General features: G+C 33.3%; 12 protein-coding genes across 12 annotated transcripts, besides 2 other annotated features; 5 read left to right on the forward strand and 7 right to left on the reverse strand.

Moving 5' to 3' along the window:
• Positions 1-13: 13 nt before the first annotated feature.
• On the forward strand, positions 14-1066 carry TA07370 (Spm1 homologue, putative; the record flags this gene model as incomplete). The annotated part of the gene is made up of 1 exon (XM_947813.1): positions 14-1066. One exon carries the CDS (start codon positions 14-16, stop codon positions 1064-1066), a length of 1053 nt encoding a protein of 350 aa, XP_952906.1.
• A 71-nt stretch (positions 1067-1137) lies between these two features.
• On the reverse strand, positions 1138-2123 carry TA07375 (uncharacterized protein; the record flags this gene model as incomplete). Its single annotated transcript, XM_947814.1, has 6 exons — positions 1138-1237; positions 1268-1380; positions 1409-1511; positions 1553-1697; positions 1730-1817; positions 1980-2123. 6 exons carry the CDS (start codon positions 2121-2123, stop codon positions 1138-1140), a joined length of 693 nt encoding a protein of 230 aa, XP_952907.1.
• Positions 2124-2277: 154 nt separating this feature from the next.
• Positions 2278-3540, forward strand: TA07380 (26S proteasome (regulatory) subunit, putative; the record flags this gene model as incomplete). The annotated part of the gene is made up of 6 exons (XM_947815.1): positions 2278-2547; positions 2637-2768; positions 2877-2973; positions 3006-3088; positions 3132-3254; positions 3349-3540. The coding sequence occupies 6 exons, from the start codon at positions 2278-2280 to the stop codon at positions 3538-3540; spliced, it is 897 nt and encodes a 298-aa protein (XP_952908.1).
• Positions 3541-3608: 68 nt separating this feature from the next.
• TA07385 (uncharacterized protein) lies at positions 3609-4278 on the reverse strand (the record flags this gene model as incomplete). The annotated part of the gene is made up of 4 exons (XM_947816.1): positions 3609-3850; positions 3957-4034; positions 4072-4179; positions 4212-4278. 4 exons carry the CDS (start codon positions 4276-4278, stop codon positions 3609-3611), a joined length of 495 nt encoding a protein of 164 aa, XP_952909.1.
• A 166-nt stretch (positions 4279-4444) lies between these two features.
• On the reverse strand, positions 4445-4825 carry TA07390 (60S ribosomal protein L36, putative; the record flags this gene model as incomplete). The annotated part of the gene is made up of 2 exons (XM_947817.1): positions 4445-4743; positions 4777-4825. The coding sequence occupies 2 exons, from the start codon at positions 4823-4825 to the stop codon at positions 4445-4447; spliced, it is 348 nt and encodes a 115-aa protein (XP_952910.1).
• Positions 4826-5169: 344 nt separating this feature from the next.
• Positions 5170-7006, reverse strand: TA07400 (uncharacterized protein; the record flags this gene model as incomplete). The annotated part of the gene is made up of 7 exons (XM_947818.1): positions 5170-5315; positions 5483-5588; positions 5742-5915; positions 6065-6220; positions 6298-6510; positions 6562-6721; positions 6801-7006. The coding sequence occupies 7 exons, from the start codon at positions 7004-7006 to the stop codon at positions 5170-5172; spliced, it is 1161 nt and encodes a 386-aa protein (XP_952911.1).
• Positions 7007-7530: 524 nt separating this feature from the next.
• TA07405 (uncharacterized protein) lies at positions 7531-8575 on the forward strand (the record flags this gene model as incomplete). The annotated part of the gene is made up of 3 exons (XM_947819.1): positions 7531-7635; positions 7681-8275; positions 8343-8575. 3 exons carry the CDS (start codon positions 7531-7533, stop codon positions 8573-8575), a joined length of 933 nt encoding a protein of 310 aa, XP_952912.1.
• Positions 7549-7617: a sequence feature (1 probable transmembrane helix predicted for TA07405 by TMHMM2.0 at aa 7-29).
• A 145-nt stretch (positions 8576-8720) lies between the features above and the next one.
• On the reverse strand, positions 8721-12312 carry TA07410 (uncharacterized protein; the record flags this gene model as incomplete). Its single annotated transcript, XM_947820.1, has 2 exons — positions 8721-8883; positions 8978-12312. The coding sequence occupies 2 exons, from the start codon at positions 12310-12312 to the stop codon at positions 8721-8723; spliced, it is 3498 nt and encodes a 1165-aa protein (XP_952913.1).
• A 1301-nt stretch (positions 12313-13613) lies between these two features.
• Positions 13614-13667: a sequence feature (Signal peptide predicted for TA07415 by SignalP 2.0 HMM (Signal peptide probability 0.991, signal anchor probability 0.000) with cleavage site probability 0.722 between residues 18 and 19).
• Positions 13614-14839, forward strand: TA07415 (peptide chain release factor, putative; the record flags this gene model as incomplete). Its single annotated transcript, XM_947821.1, has 4 exons — positions 13614-13795; positions 13829-13926; positions 13958-14571; positions 14639-14839. 4 exons carry the CDS (start codon positions 13614-13616, stop codon positions 14837-14839), a joined length of 1095 nt encoding a protein of 364 aa, XP_952914.1.
• A 111-nt stretch (positions 14840-14950) lies between these two features.
• On the reverse strand, positions 14951-15705 carry TA07420 (p36 (Toxoplasma gondii) homologue, putative; the record flags this gene model as incomplete). Its single annotated transcript, XM_947822.1, has 4 exons — positions 14951-15097; positions 15129-15210; positions 15276-15513; positions 15543-15705. The coding sequence occupies 4 exons, from the start codon at positions 15703-15705 to the stop codon at positions 14951-14953; spliced, it is 630 nt and encodes a 209-aa protein (XP_952915.1).
• Positions 15706-16560: 855 nt separating this feature from the next.
• Positions 16561-18118, reverse strand: TA07425 (uncharacterized protein; the record flags this gene model as incomplete). Its single annotated transcript, XM_947823.1, has 4 exons — positions 16561-16830; positions 16941-17523; positions 17596-17964; positions 18024-18118. The coding sequence occupies 4 exons, from the start codon at positions 18116-18118 to the stop codon at positions 16561-16563; spliced, it is 1317 nt and encodes a 438-aa protein (XP_952916.1).
• A 1014-nt stretch (positions 18119-19132) lies between these two features.
• TA07430 (uncharacterized protein) lies at positions 19133-21949 on the forward strand (the record flags this gene model as incomplete). The annotated part of the gene is made up of 1 exon (XM_947824.1): positions 19133-21949. The coding sequence occupies one exon, from the start codon at positions 19133-19135 to the stop codon at positions 21947-21949; it is 2817 nt and encodes a 938-aa protein (XP_952917.1).
• Positions 21950-22065: the final 116 nt, after the last annotated feature.

A 22065-nucleotide genomic window follows, 5' to 3' on the forward strand; every position in this document is an offset into this window, starting at 1 on the left:
AATTTGATATATAATGTCATTTTTTTCAAATAATTCCCTACAACAAAGTTCTTTTCCTTCTTTTACATCTAATCAAAATCAAAGCCTAAACAATTCTCAGCCGTTTTCCGGCTTCTCCAATTCAACTCCCTTAGTCTCTCCTCAAACCAACTCACTTTTAGGTATTTATATATTTTTTATATTATACAAATTTATAGGAAACTCTTTTAATAGTACACAATCTACTGGTTCCATTTTTGGTCAATCTCAACCCAGTCAGTCGATATTTGGTCAATCTAAACCTTCATTATTCGGACAATCTCAACCCAGTCAATCAATTTTTGGACAAACGAGTCAATCCAATACTGGTTCTATATTTGGTCAAAGTCAACCTTCTCAATCAATTTTTGGACAAAATTCACAATCTAATACTGGTTCTATATTTGGTCAGAACACACAATCAAGTGGTTCAATATTTGGTCAAAATAGTCAGTCTAGTGGTTCTATATTCGGACAATCCACCAGTGGATCTATATTTGGACAAACACAGCCTAATCAATCTATATTTGGGCAAAGTCAACCCGGCCAATCAATATTCGGTCAGAACACACAATCTACCGGTTCTATATTTGGTCAAACCAGCAAATCCAACACTGGTAGTATATTTGGTCAATCTCAGCCAAGCCAATCTATATTTGGACAGAATACACAATCAAGTGGCTCAATTTTTGGTCAACCTCAACCCAATCAATCAATATTTGGCCAAAGTCAAACTTCAATATTCAGTCCAACGGAGCCAAGTGACAGCGTTTTGGGGCAAAATAATATGTCAACAGGCCCTTTATTAGATCAAACTGCCACAGCAATTAATTCAACATTTGATGAAAATTCAATAATTAGCGAACTAACAAATAAACAAAAGGAATTTATTTATGAACTTTGGATGGAAGATGCATTCAAATCAGAAAATTTCGAGGTAAATTTTAAACCATTAATTCCATGTTTAGGATGGAAAGATACCAGAATTCCCACCAAATTTAAATCACTTCGTCAATTTCAGTTTCTAATTAATTTATTACATGTGTAAATACTACAAGTTACTATATAGAATATTTAATACCTTTGTGGTTGGACCGTATTTATTTTCTAAGCTTGAAATCAGGCTTGAGAAATTGTCACTCCTCTTCTTACGGTTAGCCTTGAAAACATAAGTTTATATAAAATTACCAAAATTTGGGCTGAGAGCTCTTCAAAATCCCTAAAAAATATGAAACTAATATATGGTTACATGTCATTTTCAGTTTTTTCAGCCTTTTTACAGGTCTTTTTGTATTTATTTTTCATGCTTGTTAAGTGTTTTGGTTTCGACGTCCTGACGAAATTTGGTGTAGATTTCAGTTTCTAAAACCTTTAAAAAATTAAAAATTACCTTCGACTTAATGTTCTTGTTAAAGAAATCAAGGAATCTATCCAAATCCTCTGTATCCGATAAGGGTATTGAAAATAATAAATTCGTCAAGTCTCCATCATATCTATATCATAGTTTAATAAGGTATAATAAAATCCTAGGTACTTATTGTAGAAATCAAGAAGATCTTCAGATTCAGATTTACTTCCTTTGTAGGTTTTGGAGAAGTCAACAATGTCTTCTTGTGTGACTGGAGTCCTGTAAAACTCATAGGCTGCAGCAAATGCGGCCTCTTCTTCCCCTTCCCATCCTTCAAAATTTAGAAATTATGGAAAAACATACCGAATTCGTCGTAGTTCTTGCGCTTATGGTCATCCTTTAGGATTTCATAGGCATGTTTGAGCTGAACGAAGTGATTTTTGGCATCTTCCTGTACAAAAATTATAAGATTCCTTTTTAAAATGTTATTTTGGAGTATATAAATCAGGAAAACTTTAAATTAAAGTAAATTTATATGCAAAATTACTAGTATGTGTAAAATGTGTATATCACTAAAGTTGGAAATAATTTAAACTAATTATGAAAATCTTACTTGTTCTTTTTTACTTAATCCTTGGAGTTTATCAGGGTGAGATTTAAGAGCGGCCAGCCTATAGGCCTTAACAACATCCCGAGTAGTAGCGGTTTGGTCAATGCCTAATAGAAGATAAAGTTTAGGAGTTTTATTTTTTCCCATATAGGCATTTATATACTATTGACAAAAATATACAGTATATGTGTAAAAAATTGAATGAATTACACATTTGGGGGGATTCCTTCACGCCGTACCACTATATTAAAAAACAACGCCTAACTATAATTTTTTAATTTTATAAAATTATTTTATTTAAATGGAGTTAGTGAATAAAACCTCCCCTCTGGGTATGGGCACTAAGGTCGTGGTTCATCCCATTGTTCTTCTCTCCGTTGTGGACCATTACAACAGGTGTGCCCAGGGCACTTCCCGGAGAGTTGTTGGCACGATTTTGGGCGAGACAATCAGTGGAGAACTCCACATCACAAATTCTTACGCTATCCCTTTCGAGGAAGACACGAAAAACCCTCTCGTTTGGTACTTTGATCACAATTATCATGAGAATATGTTCAAAATGTTCAAAAAGGTTTTTTCTCATTATTTCATAACTATTTATACTAATATACTATATATACTACAGTATACATAGTATATGTTATACTGAGAAATGTTTAGATTAATGCTAAAGAGCGTGTTCTTGGTTGGTATAGTACTGGTCCGAAGTGCAAATTGGCTGACTTAGAAATTCACGAAATTTATCGCAAATACTGTCCACATCCAATCTACATTATTGTAGATATCACTCAAGTGATTTTTATATTTAATTTAAACATTCTAACCTCTAAATATTCAAAATTTATCTATAATACCTATATAATTCCTTAATTTTCCTTTAATGTTATATAATTTGTTTAGAAGGATGAATTGCCCATTGAGGCTTACTTATCTGTTGAGGAACCTACTAGTGACTCTCGCTTCCGCAGAACTTTTGTTCACGTTCCATTTTCTGTTGGTAGGAAACCATACTTTTATTTTTATGATTAGGTTCTTTTGATGCTGAGGAGGTTGGTTTGGAGCATCTTCTCAGAGATTTAACCAATTCCACTACTTCTACACTCTCCAAAAAGGTATTTAATTTATTCCTCTATTATATTTTTATCCTTTGTATAGGTCGAGAGTAAGATTAGTGCTTTGAGATCTCTGGTTTCTAAGCTTACTGAAATGGTTGACTATCTCGGCGGTGTTATTTCAGGAACTTACACCCTAAATCCATCAATAGTATATATGTTACAGGTATATACTACTATCTACTAATTCCTATTTATACTAACTACCAATTCCTATTTATGGTGTATGGATGTGATTTACGAGATTAAATGTGTTTTAGGACATATTTAACATGTTTCCAGCCATGGACGATGAAGAACTAATTGAGGCGTTTGCGATTAATATGAACGACACGACGATGACTTCGTACCTCGGAACCATCATCAGAACAATGATTGCACTCCACAATCTTATAAATAACATGGCCGAAAATAAGAGAAGATCCCAACTTAAATTGTCATCCACAACTTAATATCTTCGACAACTTAATTTACCCCTCCCGTCTGAAATCCTTAATTATAATATTGTACACGGTTAATTTTACGATTTCTTAGATTTCTTGAGCTTATTAATACTATTCAGCTTGTTTGAGGCGTATTTCTTGGCCTTTCCAGACTTGAAATGGCCTTCTCTGGCAGTGCTCTGGATATCCAAGTTCTGGTTATCGAGGTCCATGAGAGGGCCTGAAGCCAACATGGTCTTCTTGTCCATCTTCAGACTCATTCCAGAATCCTCAAGCTCACCAGGCTCGAATTTACGCCTACCACGAGGCCCAGCAAGTCCTGATAATTAATCATACACATACTCACCAACTTTTACAATAAATACCAAAATAAATTAACCAAGTTTATAAAATATACATTAAAAATAAATAAACTAAAAGTTTACCTGCCAAGGGTACATTCTCTGATCTCAGATCTAGAGGCATTTTTGGAATGGATTGCGGAAAAACTGCGTTTTCATCTTCTAAAAATAAAATAAACGTAAAATACAATCCAAATACCTGGATATAAAAATTTATTTGGTTTCCGAACGGGCTGAACGTACTTCCCTTGCTGAATTAATCTAATTTTCTTGTAAGATTCTACTACACTTGGATAATACTTGACTCCTAAAGAAAAATTAATAGTTTCTAATCTCTACCTTCAACGACTTGTCGTTTTGCTGTTCTATAACGCCTTAGCGTTTTTGATCTCAGCCCCTTTGACATTATATATATACTGAGAGTTATAGTAAGAGTGTTATGGGAGTACTATCCTTAAAATCCCAAAATTTTAAAAATTAATATAAAATTATTATACATAAATGTTGAAAATAATATAAAATTGAATAAACAGTTATTATATAGAGTGTTGGGAAGTAAATTAAACTAATGATTAAGTTCGGCGTTTACGTTGTTGTTCAACGATATTTGCGACTTCGTTCATTTTAGCTTTTGCACGTCTATGGGTTCCCAGACGCCTCTTAGCGAACTTAAAAGCCCTTTTACTTGTGGAAGCTGATCCGATTTTGACGAGCTCAATTAGGTTTCTCTCGTAGGGCGCAAATCCGCAGACTTCACGAATTACTTCGGAAACTAGAGCTGAACGGTTCGTCTTAAGTCCTTTTCTTCTACTAGGTCTCACTGAGCTTGTGAGTGGAATTGGAGTTACCGTATGTCCTTTATTAAGACCCACTAAAAATCATTATATTCTAGTTACTTACATACCTGATACTCCAGACCTTAATTCACGTTTCTTCATTTCCTTTTCTACCATTTTATTTAATTTTATTATTTAATCGGGTTTATGTTTGGAATATAATTTCTAAATTATCAATATTACTGATGAATCTATAATAGTAAACTTGGGGTATAAAATTAAATCCTTTATGAAATCAAGACTTTATATTTCTAAATGAAAAATTATTCCATAAAAGTTTCTATGTAATTAATTCTTTCTTTGGTTTGATATGGGGACACATTTATGGAATCCACTTATCTAGTTCGATTTCCTTACATACTTTTACACAATTACTAATTTCTCTTATCACTTAATTATATATAGAAATATTTCTAGGCATATAGATTTATTTATGTTATTAAATATAATTTGGGTATGAATTACAATTTCATATCAACATCTTGTATTGTACATGATAATAATTTTTCAATTGCTGGTCCAATTTGTGGATGTTTATGTTTTCCCAATAATTCTCTCAATAATTTATATTCATCTTCATTCAACATATCTATACAATATAATAAATCTAATTTTAATTTTATAAATATTTAATTTTATAAATATTTGATTGAGTAATTTTGGAATCAGATAGGGATAACTGAGTTATTCAACATTATATCAATTATGTATATAATTTGTTCATCATATTCCATTATTACTTATACACTAATGGTAATTATACTAAAAAATTACGTTGATAATTGTATAAAAATAGGTATAATGATTGATGCCAAATAACTGGTAAATGGTCTGGGAAGTTGACGAATTTATAAAAATACTGTAAACATTGTCCAATGACCTAATATTAATTATATTGTGTTTAATTATTGTAATCCTTTAGGTTTATTAAATGGTTTTAATAATTTTAAAGGATATTATTATTGCAAAGATAAAATTGATCTAGTAGTTACTATATCAGAGTGATCTTTGCCATTACACTTATTAAACATACCTTAATTGGTAATTTATATTTTTTTTGAAATAGTATTGTGAGTATAAAACTGGTACTACCAAACCATTTTGGGTATTGACAAATCTGAATTATAAATGCTGACACATGGAAAACTGGTATTGAAATTTTCTTCAGAACACTTCCAATTATTGCTCCTTCTCTATATGTACATCCCTAAAACTCATTATTACACACCACTGTCAATATTATATTACAATAATATTGTGATAGTTATTTTTATCAGACTGGGGCGATACAGATGGTCGTCATTATTTTCAGACTGTCAGAGTATCATTCATCATTTAGAAATTAAAATTACTTACCTCCTGTACTAGCGGTAGTAAAATCCCCTTGAACCAAGCCGTAGGCTTAAACATCGCCTTCATCAGTGATTCATAGTAATGATGATTCAGAGTCTTATTACTTGCCAAGTTCTCTCTAACTGCTGGGAGTAATATATATAAATAAAATATTTCAGCCTAAGAATACGTCAGAATCTTATATATAGTCTCAGATGTATATAAACTACTATGTTACAACAATTATATAAACATACATTTGACTCATTCATGTTAGATGAGAAAAGTCGTGTAACTTCGTACATTGCGTTTGGGGTCCAATTTTGGGGGTTAGTGAACTGGATGATTTCAGACCAGTTAGTCATTTTAGGGAGCACCTTAAATGCCTTAGGAAGTCCTCCACTCTTATATCTGGATAGATATATACCAATTTCATTATAAACTGGTCTCAATTTATCCATCACATTTTCCTGAACAATTTTGTTGCCCAATTCAATTCAATTAACTAATGTTTAAAATACCTTTGTGGGCTTAGTGTTTGATAAATCATTCAATTTTGACCAAATTTCACTAGTGTTTGAGGTAGTTTGGAATTCTGGCAAAAATCCAGCCGAATCTTCGGGGTAATCAAAAGAAACCAAAGGGTCATTTTCCAGGAAATCAGTCCCCCTTATTTTTTCCCTATTTTATCATAAATTAATAATTTTCGAATAAATATATCATATTAATGTTAATTATCTTTAATTTGTGGAGAACTAACTTTGGAATCTCTTCATTAGCTTCTTTGAGGAGTTGTTGTACTTTGAAGCTCACATCTTGAGGCAGTTCCTCTGTTATTTCTGGTTCAAAGTCTGATAAATCTGAATCCAGGTCCCTTTTTTTAGTTTTTTTTTTATTTTTGTGATTTTTATTCTTTTTAATTACTTTGGCCTTTTTCGCCTTAATATTCTTATCTTTGGTTTTCATAAATTGCGATTTCTATCCTTAAAATATTTTACAAATAAATAAAAAATTAAACATTCACATTCATTTTGTTTATAGTGATGGTTGTTAAGCCTTCTACTACTTCCGTTTAAATGGGGGATCATTTCTAGATTTGTGTCCTGCTCTTTCATTATTCGTTCCTTAAATTACTCAAAATAGGTTTATACTTCTTTGTTTTATTGTTTATTAATTTCTAAGCAGTTTTTTCTACTATTTTTCTGAATTTTTTACTTATTTTTTTCGACACACCTTCTCATTTCCATGATTTATCCATTTAAATAAAAAATCCACTGTTTTAATTTGTAATAATAAATTAAAATACACCAATAGATTACTAATTAAATTTTCTTTCCTAAATTTCCTTCCTCTTCTCTTTTTACATTTCCTCTACTTACTTAATTTATTCATCATTTTATCTTCTTAGATATGACTATTACTCTATTATCTTATCTTTTCACAAGACTTCAAATTTACTTTAAATGTATAATGTTCAATATTCCTAAATGATGGATCCAGCTTCCCCGGTTTATTATTATTTTATAATTATTTTTAGACTCTTCAGAATGCTAACAATTTTCCCAATTCAGCTACTTTTGTCTGTTCCAAGTCCAGTATTGCTATCTTAAAGGTACTTGTTCTTTTTAAACACTTTTTAGATTCCTGACCCTCTAATTACTATAACCAATTACAAACCTTCTCCTAACAAATGCTCCTGTAAAACCACCTGTTCCTGTCCTCATTCCACTCCTTCAAAGGCCATTTCAACCCGGAATTCTCCTAAATCCTTGAATTGTTCTTTAAATCACCATGACTTTTCTACCAACTCATCTCCAACAATCAATTATCAATCTAATCCTAAACCTAAAATTGACAAGAATGTCAAGAATTCTGAGAAAAATGTAACTAAGACGTTAAAAAATGTTACGAAAACTGACAAATATGTGCACAAAAACATCGAAAATCCAGATAAACATTCTGCAAATAGCTCTAGGAATTCTCTGACGTCATGTAAAACTAATCCTACAAAGCCAAATTATAAGTCCAAAAACCCTATTGGAAAGGGTAGAAAATGCTCAAGAAAGCTTAAAAGACTAAAAAAACTAAATAATAGCAGCAATAATACTCTCAACAGTACCAATTCAACACAATCCAACTCTCTAATAAACACCAACACTATAAACACCAATAATGTAAATTTAAATAATGTAAATTTAAATAAGAGTATTAAAGTGAAAAGTGATAAATGTGTTGGTACTTATGACATTGAAGATACTAACTTAGAACGAGGCATTTTAAACTGAATTATTATAATTTTTAGAGAGGCTGAACATTTTGGAACATTTGGGCGAGGCTGAAAGTCTTTTAAAATTTGAACGCGAACTTCGTTTCAGTCAAATCAGGTCAGACTATAGTCTCGTCAGGGACCGTATTGAAGAGAAGTTCCACTTGGTGGTCATGTGTTGTCGTAAACGTCAGGTTGAGTTGAACAGCAAATACATCGAGGTAATCAGTACACTAATTTTAAACTTGTCAAGTTGTATTTTATTCTAATTTATATTTTGTATTTAATAAAATTTATAAATTAGAAACTGGATAAAATTGAGAGGAGACTTTCTGGGATTAGGCTGCCCACTTTGAGCCACATTAAGAAACAGCTTGAATTTTTTAACTAGTGTATATGATAGAATTTGAAAATTTACAAATTTAAATGCGTCAAAGTGAGTTTGAATTTGTCCGAGTTTACAAACTGCGGTCGCATCCAGTCGACTAGTAGCGACAGTGTCCTCGGCAACAACGGATAATCCTCTACCATCACACTCATACTATTCTCATCTTCTCCAATAACATATTCATAAACACTAAACAATCATTATATTAATATAATTATGATAATTATAATTTTAATTATAGTAATTTAATTGTAATTATAATCAATCTAATTATAATAATTACCTGTTTAATAAATGATTTAATGATTGATGTTGTTGAGCTAGATTGAGTATCCAATGGGTGACAATTTCAGCTTCTTTTTCAGTGTTAACTTTGGAGCATTTTTCCATGCACGAGATGATGAGATTTCTGTACAGTTCGTCGAGTTTATCCTCAGACAAGTTTAACTCCTCCACTCTCAAGGAAGCCTCCTCTTCATCATGCGATAATACCAGTTCTGATACTATTGAGTTTACACTTTTATACATATCCTCGACCACTTCGTTTTCCTCCTCTTTCTCCATATTATACTCTTCCTTATAGTCGTTGTGTTGTAAATCTTGTGAATCTAATTTATACACTTTACGTTCAAATGGGTCTTTTTGTTTATCACGATGCTTATCTTGTTTAATTGTCATAGAGTTGAGATTCGAGGATGATGAGGACTTGTTTTTGCGGTTTCTCATTCGCCACACGTCTTCCTTATCACGTTCAGTTTTTTCGGGTTTAGGCTGCGAGAGGCTGACTAGGCTTGCTGCGGATGAATGCTTGTGTCTCAGTTCCTGGAGCTTGCACGGCTGTTCTTGGTGTTTCTGGTATACCGACTTGTCCCAGTGGTCCATTCTACTGTCCAACACATTCTTGATCAGGCACCTTATCCTGAACGAGATCAGTTCGTTTTTGCCCAAGTCTTCCAGGTGCTGGATTCGCTTCTCAAATTCAGACAAGTGTTTCCAGCGGTTCGTGTCAAAGCTCCTGCCCACTGTCTGCAGCAGCGTACACATTGCTTCCAGGTGATTATTACCCATGTTAACGTCGTCGTATAATAAAATGCACTCCTCGCGCTTCAAAAAGACCTGATCCAAACATGTGATCAATAGCTTTGCTGCCAACAACTTCTGTTTAAACAGTTCTCCCACGAAAATCATATTTCCTCTCATCTTGTGCTTGTACTTTTGCTCATATTCAAATCTATCATCTCCTTCCAGCTCACTTGGTATTTCCAATGGTTTTAAATTATCTTCAAAACTATCCTGGCTACAGTTAAGCAGGATACGCATGAAATCACTCTTCCTATTACTCTTAACATCCACTACTTCATCACTACTTGAGGTACTTCCATTCGTCGAGCTGGCTCCATTTGTTGAGCTACTTCCCGTTGAATTAGCACTAGCACTACCATTACTTCCGTTTACTTGATTTGTGTTATCAATTGTATAGAGGTCAATTGCAAGTTTAGCGCAGAGTTCGACGTACATTGGTATGAAGTGGTGCTGTGTGACTGCTTTTCCGAATACGAACCTGACCAGCATTTCCGCGTGCTCTGGCGTGTCAATTCCGCACTCTATGATCTGGTTGTAGATAATGTCGAATTTCTCAAACGTGAGCCTGTTCAATAGACCCATTATCTTCCTCCTCAGCAGCAATTCCTTATCATTCTTCTGCTTAGCCTGCTTCATAACCCACGAGCCCTCGCTTGCTACGACTGGTGGTGTGAACTCACTCGAGGCTCTCGTGAACTCCTTATGCCTGAAATTTGACCCGAAGTTTTTATCATAGTTTTTATGCCTCCAATCCTTCTTATCATTCTTATCTTGTCTTTCTCTTTCTCTATCCTTATATCCCTTTGATGTTGTGTTTGACGCATTCGTAGACGTACTTGTCGTTGAATAATGTATGTGTGGAAGCTTATAACGGCGCCTAATCTCCTCTACAAGCTTACTGTTATCCAGTAAATACACGTAGTAGCCCAACAGAGCCTTTACTGTATAGTCTGAACTTGTCGGGGATGGCATATACTCTGCACTCACATCCGTACTTGATGATGCAAATTGCGGTGAATCTAACAACTTAGTTTTCGTCGTATCTCTATTTACTATTGCTTCATCCACCTTTTCAAGTCCACATTCCTCCTTTGTTTCCACATCTCCGTTAACTTCTATTTTACTCGTAACTTCTACCTTTGCGGCACCTGTAGTTGAAACAGGTTCTGATTTACTAGGGAAACTAGTCGGCACTGAGGACAATTTATTAGATACTTCTGGTTTAACTGGCAAATTACTTGGTACATCTACACTAGCACTACTACTTGCAACTTCTAGTCTAGTACTTTTAATCGGAACTTCTAGTTTAGAACTACTAGTTGGTACACTTAGTTTAGGTGGAACTGTTTGAGTACTTGTATCCAATTTGGAGGAAACTGTGCATGTATATGTGGTTGAGGAAGTGGTATTAAAAGCGTTTGAGGAAATTGTACTATGCGTATTGGATGAATGTGTATCATTTGGTTTAGCAAAATTTGTTCGAACTGGTGTTGATCTTACTGCTTCTTTAAAAACTTTTGCATATGATATTTCTTCCTTTTCGTTTGAAATTTTATCACTATGCGGTTTTACATCTGAGTGTGGTTTACTATCCGTGTGTGTTGAATTATCGTTTAATTTATCATTGTGTAGTTTACTATCAGTGTACAAACCCTTATCACTATGGCCCGACTTATCTTTTAGTGCGTTTCTTTCTTCTTTACTCTTTTCCTTTCTTAACTCTCGATTACTCTTGGGTTTATGGTCCTTATCCTTTTCTTTAACTCCTTGCGTGGCATTTAATGCTGTTGGTGTGTGAATTATCGTTGGGGGTTGTTGTCTTGTTGTTGAGAGTTTTGTCCTTTCGGCCCATGTCAGTGGTTTATTTTCCGTGACTTCGTTTGCCGTCACTGATTTGTAATCTCTAGTAGTATCTTTGGTGGTTTGCATTGATAAATTTTCCACCAGATCCTTGCCAATATTATTAATTGAATGTGCTGGGTGTGTTCCATTACTATGTGTTGACTGTGAATTAGTATATGATGACTGACTATTACTATGTGTTAACTGTGTGGGATGTGCTTTAGGCTTCGGCTTCGATAACTTCGACTTTCCTTGCGCCACCAAATTATATGGCATGTTTAGTGTATATTCGTTATGTATTGGAGGGGGGTATACGTTTCTCTGGATTGGATAATTCTGTGTCTGGCGTGTGTAGTCGTATGGGATGTACTCGTATGGTGAGTTGGGGTACACTTGGCCATAGGGCACAGTCATTGGGTATGTTTGTGAGATCCACATTGGCACGTATGGGTCCTGGTGCGATATCCGATAACCAGGGACGTGTCCGTTTTTAAATCCTCCCTTCATGTCTGGGACTCCTAGGAGCAGTGAATCGTACGGCGGCAGCTGCCCTGGTACGAATTCAGGCGCATCCGCGTTCAACTTCCCTCCTGTTTTAACTGTCGGATTAAACTCCGGGGCATCTGGGTTCAATACGTTTGTATCTGCCCGAGCCTTTACTACTTCTTGATTACCCACTTTACTTGCCGTCATATCCTTAAATTTTCATCAAAATTTTCAATATTAATTTTTCAATATTTAATTATACTTTTATTATTAAATTGTTGTTAAATCCATTAAATTGTTGAATCAGTTAACTTATTAAATCCGTCAAATTGATAAATCCTTTAATTATTTCGTCAGTCAAATCATTGTTAAATCAATTAGATTCGTGTTAAAATAAACTAAATCAATTTAAAATCAATTAGATCACTGTTAAAACCAATTAGTTAACAATTAGGTTAAATTCCATTAGATCTCAAAATTCCATAAAATTATTAAATTTCATTCGATGTTCGTTATTACAAGAATTGTTAAAATTTATTAGAATTATTATAAAATAATAATAGATTGGGAATTATTAAAATACTAAGAATAGGTTCAATAATTATGAAATGTGGAAAATAATGATTTTTAGATCAGGGACAAAAGCTCGATGTTAACGAATTCTAAAGATTTAAAGTTGCCATAACCGCCAAACTATTTTACAGAAATAACAAAGAAACCCGGCTACAACACTGAGATCAAATACGAAAAGAAGACATATTAAATTGCGACTGTTGCACTGTCGAGATCACTTGAAATGATTAAAACCGAACCGAAATAAAATACATTGAGAAAATTGTGAAATAAAAAACAAATTAAACAGCATACATATAATCAATTTTTAACAAATTATCTATTTAAAATGCCAGTGAAAAAATAGCATTCCAGATGGGGCTTCAAGGCTTTGAGGTGAGTTTTACTGAAGTGGCACAATTCCAAAACCGTCCACAACAAATTCTTTTACACATGTTTCGGTCTGACGTAAAAAGCCTTAGAATTTACAGATTCACCACATTCTACCATTTCTCACACTACTACAACGACAACTCTAAAAACTCCTCGGATCTCTTTCTCCCTCTTTCTCTCCAAAATCCTCTTCCAAACCTTGTCAATTTAATTTGAGAATTAATTCTTCTTCCTCCACCAGGTCTCACTTCTTTTCTTGATCTGATCCCTCTTTTGTGTATCTTTTTACACATCACATAGGGTTCCCTTATTCACTGATTTCTTTTTATAATATAAACTTTATTTTATTTTTATTTTGTTTATTTTTATTCAAAATGATCATGTAAACTTATTTTTGTAATTATATAATACTTTTATGTATACTTGGGCCACATTTGACATAAATTATGTATAGTTAGGACCTATGTCCCTTGTAATACTCATTATATCTGGGCCTAAAATTCATTTTAACAATTTGTAATATGTAGGCCTAATTTGGTTTAATTTTAAACCCAAATGTATAGATGATAAGGATACTAATGGTTGTATTATTAACGTTTGTTAGGCCTTCCTTAAGCTTAATTCACTTAAATCCACTTACTTTTAAACTATTAACTAAAACTCCAAGTTTGGGAGTGAATTTGAACTTTTCCTTTATATCAACTAGTAATTCCAAATTTTTAAATTTATACTATAGAAATATTTGGTAAGGAATTTATTTAATTATTATTATTTTTAGTAATTTATCTTCCACTTTAAGGGATTCCAACACAACCACTGAGTTAGATCCACTTCGTAAATATGACCGTAACTCCTGTAAACTAATTATTAAATCGGGTATTTTGTCCTAATTCTCTATGTAATTTAGGGGTTGGAGGCTCCGAGTCCTTCGACTGGTGCAGAATTCTGACTGAGATGTACAAAAAGTTCATATCGCACTATGAGCCGCCCGACTCTGACGATAACTTCCCATCTTCGCTCAGGTTAAAGGAAGTTGACGTATGCCCTGGAAGTACAGGCGGGTTTAGAAGGGTTGAGTTTGACGTTATTGGGGACTATGCCTACAGACTTTTAAAAGGAGAAAATGGTACTCACCGACTGATCAGGAACTCACCCTTCAACTCTGAAAATAAACGCCAAACCTCCTTTGGCTCAGTTCAGGTGGTTCCAATCCTCTCTGACACTGACGAGGAAGTCGTTAACTTCAAGAAAAACAGACAGCTTTTAAAGAAGGACTTGATAATTGAGTCGATGAGAAGTAGTGGTAAAGGTGGTCAAAATGTCAATAAAGTTGAAACTGCAGGTAATTTACTATTTTTAAAATCTATTTTTACAAAATCAACTATTGATATATTTGTTTTAGTAAGGGTATATCATAAACCTACTGGATTATCTGTAAAAGTACAACAAGAACGAACAAATACTCAAAATCGAGAAATCGCTATTCGAATGCTGACCAAACTTGTTGATCAGCATTATTTGGTATTTTTTTATCATAGTTAAGATTATAGATAATAGCATATAGATAATGGGTTAATGATGTATTTAGAAAAAGTTGAATGAGAAGGTGAATGAAATAAAGGGTGAGGATTTGGTAGGGACTTGGGGGTCTCACATAAGGACCTACACATTGAATCCTGAGCAGAGAGTTAAGGACCACAGAACTAACTTTGAAACTTCTAAAGCCACAAATGTACTCAATGGAGACTTACTTCCCTTCATTCTCACTTATCTTAATTCTAACGTATAATATTCTATTTATTTCACATATACTCATTTTATAACACTTGTATTATTGAATAATATACTAGTGAATATATGGTATTACATATAGTATGACTACATTACGATAGAGTATATTTTAAAGAAGGTCAAGTTCAATGAACTTTAGGCCTTCTCCTGTAACATGGAGCGATGTAACACCGAGCGATTCTGCGTTTCTGCAATTGTTCATGTCATCGTCGATGAGGATAATCTCATCGAGTGTAAAGTTATGATCAGAACAAATCTAAAATACTCTAAACTAGAAATAAAATTACCCTCTTTAAATGGTACTCCTTACCCAAGGGCATTGGACCCTCCAATCCCAACCTTTTATACATCGATGGTGAATCCCAAAATCTATACAATAATATCATACATGTTGTTAATATTATAATTAATAGTGTTAATTGGGTGAATGTTACCTGGGATAATAGGCGTAAACTTGTTTAATATCAGCATCACAGTTACTATATTTGAGAGCCGCACTGATCATTTTATCTCCTGAGATATACCTCGCATGACCTTCGACATGCACTGCATCAGAATAAGTTACAACGAATAGTGAGACTGTGGAGTTTTTTAGCCTCTTGGCCAAAGCCTTAAAGTCCGGAGTCACAGACTCCAGAACACGACGGTCAACGTTCGGGTCCAAATAACCGCCTAAATCAATTTAAAATAGCATTTCATACCAGAGTGCATTTCTATTATAGTCGAGTCGAAGTCGCAGGCAATGGCCTTGTATCCGCACTCCTCCAAAAGAGAAACCAGCTTATCAGCAGACTCCTCCGGAGTCAAGGAATTGAACAGACCCTGAGATATGTACTCCTTCATACATTTCCTAAACTTTTTCATCAGAATATTTTCCACTTGATAACCAAAACTCTAAAAATTTTCCAAATCTTTACAGACTAGCTACTGAAACTCTAGACAGGGTGATTTAAGAAATGAAATTTATAGAAATTTCTAAATTATACATTTGAGTTAGTTATTTTCCGAAATTTCTAAAATTCAAGTGATTACAACTATTTTCTGCAATTCACATAACCACACTCGTACAAACTGTATATCAATTTGAAATTAAAAAATTGAAAATATATAATATTTTAAAAAGAAAGTGAATTTGGAAATGTAAACAGTTTAAAAATGTTGCAACATTAAAAAACAGTGTTTAAAGGTTTAGAATAGCTCTGTTCGTGTTCGAGTAGAATTTCGTTGGGCATCAGTAGTCCGGTACGCACTTATTAAAATAAATTTCCCCAGAAATTAGCATACTTTAAAAACAAATAAATTATTTTCATCATCCCTTAAACCTTCAAATTGTTTAAACAAAATTTTCGATAAATATTTTTCTAGTTTTAGCATAATTAGCTATTTCCATAATAATATTTAGGGGAAGATTTTTACTTTTAGTTATTTAACTATTATTATTTGGTCTTACCTTATTTATTTTTCCATTACTTCTGGGAGATTATCTCTAGTGTGATCTCCTGAGAACACTAGTTTCGATGTTCTGAATATACTTGGGTCTCGACCATGTTTTCCTAAACCTTTTCCTAAAGAAATCAGTTACATTATTTCTTACCTCTTCATATGGAGATCCAAACGTAGAATTCAATCCAATTAAACTATCTATTTCTTTCATTACCTATCACACATTCATTTTAAACACTAAAGTTATACTTAACTAATCTACAAGAATTCTATCTGTTATACGTGTGCTTTATATTTTGATGGTGTATTCTTTTCTGATTTAGGTTCTCTTGTAATTTTCATTTTATATTTTATTTCCTGGGCTCTGATAATCTTTCTAATTGCTCTTCTGAGCTTTAGAGCTGAGACTGCGATATTCTCCAGTGGGTGATCCAATAAAAGGTCACAAATATTCATAATATTTGACTTCGATATAACCTCACTTGATGTTCCTTTCACTTTATTTGTTAACATTTGTAATGTTCCCAATAAATTATTAAATTCCCTCTAATCCATATATTCAATATATTAACTATATAACTATATTAAGTATGTAATTATATTAACTATATTAACTATATAAGTGTATTAACAAGTTTAAGGGTATTGATTTATACCTTTGATGTATAATCCTTGATGAGATTAGATAATCTAACAAATTCGTTATAACGTTCAGTATCGAAATTGGCCGAGTTCTTGGGTGTATTATTTAGCGATAAAGACTTTTCAGGGGTATTAACCTTACTGAGTGTGTTTATGGTATTTCTAGCTGTTGGAGATCGATTATTAATAATCTTTTGTATCAATACGTTTAATTCACCTAGTTTGGCCATAGTTTCAGTTGGCTTTACTGGCTTTGGTGGCTCAGTAAATGTATAAGGTTTATTATCACCCATTACTGATCTTAAACCTTGCATAACATTTGACAAAGTACTTTTTAAAACACGACTACTTACACTATTTGTACTGTTTGAAGTATTTTTATCACCATTTATACCGTTGGTAGTGGATCTATGCTTACTTGAGCTTTGAGTAGTTCTGGAACGTTTATTATCAGGTTTAATGAATTTCAGATGATATTTACAATAATCTCCTTCATTGTGTGTATAAACCAAGTTTTTACACGATTCTCCCTTAACGGTCACTGCCTTACATGTATCCAATCCATCCAATTCACCAATTATTAATATATCATCCAACCTATACATTATTTATATAATTAAACTAGTTAGGAATAATTTACAGTAGAATTTGTATGTACTGTATTAATACCTATTAATTGTAATTGATTTTAAGTCAGATGGAATCACTTGTTGTTTAACGTCCGGATTAAGAATTGCACAGACTGTTCCTATTACAACGTTCCTAAGCTCCAAACCAAGATCACTACGGATTAAAATCTTAATGTTTGAGCCCTGGAGGTCAGAACCGATCCAGCTGGTGATGAGGTTCTTATCAACCATGCGTGTTGTGCGCTTTGTGACTGTGAAGATTAGAGCCAAATCGACGTTGTTGGCCAGACCCAAAAGCTGCCTACACTGCATAGTATCCTTAGTATCGACGACATCACGCATTGTTGCAAATGCCGTCGTACTATCAGACAATATCAATGATATATTCTTTTCATCAATTATCCATTTCCTAATCAATTTACGTGTAATAGCATTATTTAGGATAAACTATCTGTGTTTAACTGATACTTGAAGACTAGGAGAATGTCATTAGCGATAAGACCGTTTTTGTATAAACGAGTTTTCCCTAAAAGATGAATACTTTTAGCTAGAAATACCTTCATTTACACTCATTTTAGATCATTGAAAATGTGTTAATCGACTCCACGTCCACGGAATAATTTAAAGTGATTTTAGTTTTAAAATATTTGTAAAATTAGTGGTAAAAATTTTAATCTAAGATCAAAAATATGTTTAAAAAATACACAGGATTCCAAACTATTATACACATATTACACAGTTATATCCAGTATATCACCAGATACATGACACACCTTTATTTAACGTATTTACCATGTAAAACTTGATATAAAAAGATATAATATAGAAATTTAAAAAAATGAAAAATAGAAGAAAAATAAATAATAATTTTTAGTTCCTGATATCAGTCACCATTTAATCAAATTTTCGTCGAATTAAGAAAAAAATGATAAAAATAATATCATTAAATTTAATATAAATAATAAAAGAAAGAAGGTGTAAATAATTTACATATTATTCCAGTTACACTACTATTAACACAAATTCATAATATTCAAATCTAAACAATTTCATTGATTTTTGTTACAATTCATTATTTATAATTATTAATTTAATATTTTTTGAAACAATGATTAAGATTTACGTTATCAGATTCTTACTCTCTTATTATTGTGCAGAATTATTATGTATTCATTTATTTGAATGATTTTTTCACTTTATTTTACCTTTTAGATTAAATTAAATCAATATAAACAAAATGGAATTTATTGTTTTTAACAGTGAAATGTTCAGTTTTATTATTTCACTGAATGTGTATAATGTGTGTATAACTTTTAACAAAAATTTTAATTTTAGCCTTTTAAACTTATGGAAATTAGTTTATATTTTGTAAAATATTTTGTCTTTAATTTTTAACTAAATTTAACTTTCATTCTGTAAAATATTTCGATCTCACTTATTTCTTACACATTTGGTTAATTTTTAACAAAATTATATTAATGTAGTTTTCCATAATTCTAATCAATTTAACGCATTACTCAAACCATTTTAATTTTGTAAAATATTGTAAAATTGTAAAATTGTAGTAGAATGATCTGATGGATAGGAATAATACAGTATTATTATCATTACACGTGAAGAAGTTGACTTTGAAATCCTGGGTAACCAAGTACTTAGACTCGGTCCCATTGAAACTTAAGTGGCAACTAAGTAGTGAAACGGCTGATTCAAGTTTAAAGGATGAATTAGGTGTACTGACGAAATGGGAGTCTGAATCTTTTAAACTTGATGGAAATCAGGCACTGAATATAGATACGCTGTTTTTATTAGCCCAGACATCACCAACGAATAACACTTTGACACTTAACAGTATTAAAATTACAGTGTCACTCTGTATTAATAATAACTCAAATGTGTTAGTCGGTACTTGCACTTCTAACCTGGAAAATTTCAGGGTCAGATCTAAGTTTAACCCTCACTCATTCGAGTTGATGAGTGAAAATAACATCTTTGTTGGGTACGTTGATGTGTTTTACGTCTCACAACAGCGCTGGGTTAGGATCAGCAAAGCCTCTTTACCAATCAGTAATAAGGACACAGAGTATAACACTTCCCCTGAGTCTAATGTTAACACTATTACGACCAATGAGGATACTGATGATGACACTACTTTAAGCTGCTCTTCTACAATTAATACACCATTCTCTCATGAAAATTCCATTGTATCACGTGATAACTCTATTGTATCACATGAGAACACTTCATTTTCAAATTCGAACCCCGATCAGGAATACGTTCTAATATTTTGGAACTCCTCAAATACATGTTTTGTCCGGAATAATCCAAATGACATACAGTTACAACTACTCAGCATGTTCATAAAAACATGTTTAGTTGACGGTGATTCTCCAAATTCACAAATACCATTTGAGCTTGAGGATATTAAGCCTGACCACCCGTTTGACATAGTTAATAAGTTTGGCAGTTTGGCGGTTAGAAAAATATCACAAAAACATGCAAAACAGTTTTTTACCACGGGTAATTCCACACCAAACACCAATAGTAGTGAGAAACTTAACACTGATGACAGTACCGAGTTTGACATTCAACATAGCAGTCGAGTCTACAGCACTTCAGTGCCTGAAACTGAGCGTCTGATGAGTAATGTTGATATAAACGACCCTGGTTCTTTTTATAACTTCATTTCTCGTCAGAATAAACAATTCCAAACCCTAATCACCAAGCGAATTCTTTCACCAAATTCCTCCACCAACACTAGCTCACTCATTGATCAGTCAACTCCCAACACAAATAAAACAAACAACACAACTAAAAATGTGAGCACAACTAGCACCAATACAGTTAATCTTAATGGGAAGAAGAGGTATAAGGTTGATGAAGATAATGTTAAGTATAATTCATTACCACAGTATGCAAAGTCAATTGATACAGTGGCTTCTTTGAATGATATAACACATAAAACTACTAATACCATGACCACTGGACTTGTTTCATACAGAAACCAAAGCCAGGCATCAATTGATGAGGAGGCGCTGACTATCACTACTCTATACACACACTCTTATAATGCTGATAAGAACACTAAAGGATTAGGTGATTATCATTCCAATGTTTCTCTACGTCTTAGTGTATTGGATAATCCCAGTGTAGTTGATAACCCTAGTGTTTCAGAGGATAATCCTACAGTATTGGACCACCCTGATGTATTACAGGGTAACTCTAGTGTATCGGATAAATCTGAAGTGCTGGAGGATAAAGTTGTACAGGTGGTTGAAGAGAACTTGAAGGTAAATAAGGCTGATTTGGGTTCTGAAATTAAGGCTGAAGTACACGCTTTATCTTCCTCCAAAAGCTCAATTACAGTCTATAGCATCTACAGCCCTAAAGACTACATCGAAGATAACTTTTCAGATCTCACCAGCTCCTCAGAAGTCGCCAGCAGTTTCACTTCAATTTCTCCTTCCCCCAAACATTTTACCTCTAACACGGCCAACCTAGCCAACTCCATCAACTTGATTAATTCAGTAAATATGGTTAATAGTGTTCCGATAGATAAGTCGAGTAGAATTGATAATTATTTGAATCATGTTCAGAATGCATATTATAGTCCCGATCCAGAGTATGACTCGGTGAATATATTGTCTAATTACCCATGTGGAGTTAAGCTTGAGGTTAACCGACCTCTTTTTTGTGAAAACAGTTTGCTGACCTTCGAGACTATAACTAAGGATTTGCAGACCATTGGTGAGCTAAAGTCAAGTGCAGATCCTGAGCTTGGTTCATTTGATAGTCTTTTAATCTTCAAGGCACTGAGAGACGCTCAGGCTTTGAAGGTTCAGGGTCAAACTCTCCCTACCTCAGCATATCTCAGATTTTTTTTAAAATACCTCAGGTGCTATAACTTGAAACGTGTACCAATTGTGGTTTACCTTCAAATAATAACCTTTAAGCAGTTGGAGACTATGAAAAGGGTTTGTAGTACTTCAGACGATATTCTCCAGTTCATCAACATCGCACTTGAGGCTTTAATCTATGAGCTTCAGGTTTCCACCAACTTTTACACCAGTAAACAGCCTGAAAATGGGTTTCTCTTCTCTAACAATTTCCCTCAGTTTAATCCCCAAACTCCTGTTGATGATTACTTATTTTATGAAGAGTCTAGCAGTGTACTTTCAGGGGACCAGTTTGAGATCTTTGAAAACATTCTCTGCGAGATGAGCAAAGATGTCAAGACTGTCAACACTCGAAATCTCGTGTACATATCAAGGCTAAACTCACCTCCAGTTAAGAGCAGAGGCTGTATATTTAGGCTTGCGCCCCTCAAAATTGTACTCTATCGCACCTTCTGCGGCCGCAGGAAACTTATTTCAAACGGTCACATAATCAAACTTTAATCTATTTATACTAAGTAGTATATTTTAGAGTCTAGGATAAATTTTAATTAATATTTATGTAATTCAGTAAGGAACCAGTTGAATTTACTGAATAAACCAATGGTTCAGGTGTTACA

The sequence above is a fragment of the Theileria annulata genome, chromosome 4 (assembly GCF_000003225.4).
Source record: "Theileria annulata chromosome 4, complete sequence, *** SEQUENCING IN PROGRESS ***".
Taxonomy (NCBI): domain Eukaryota; phylum Apicomplexa; class Aconoidasida; order Piroplasmida; family Theileriidae; genus Theileria; species Theileria annulata.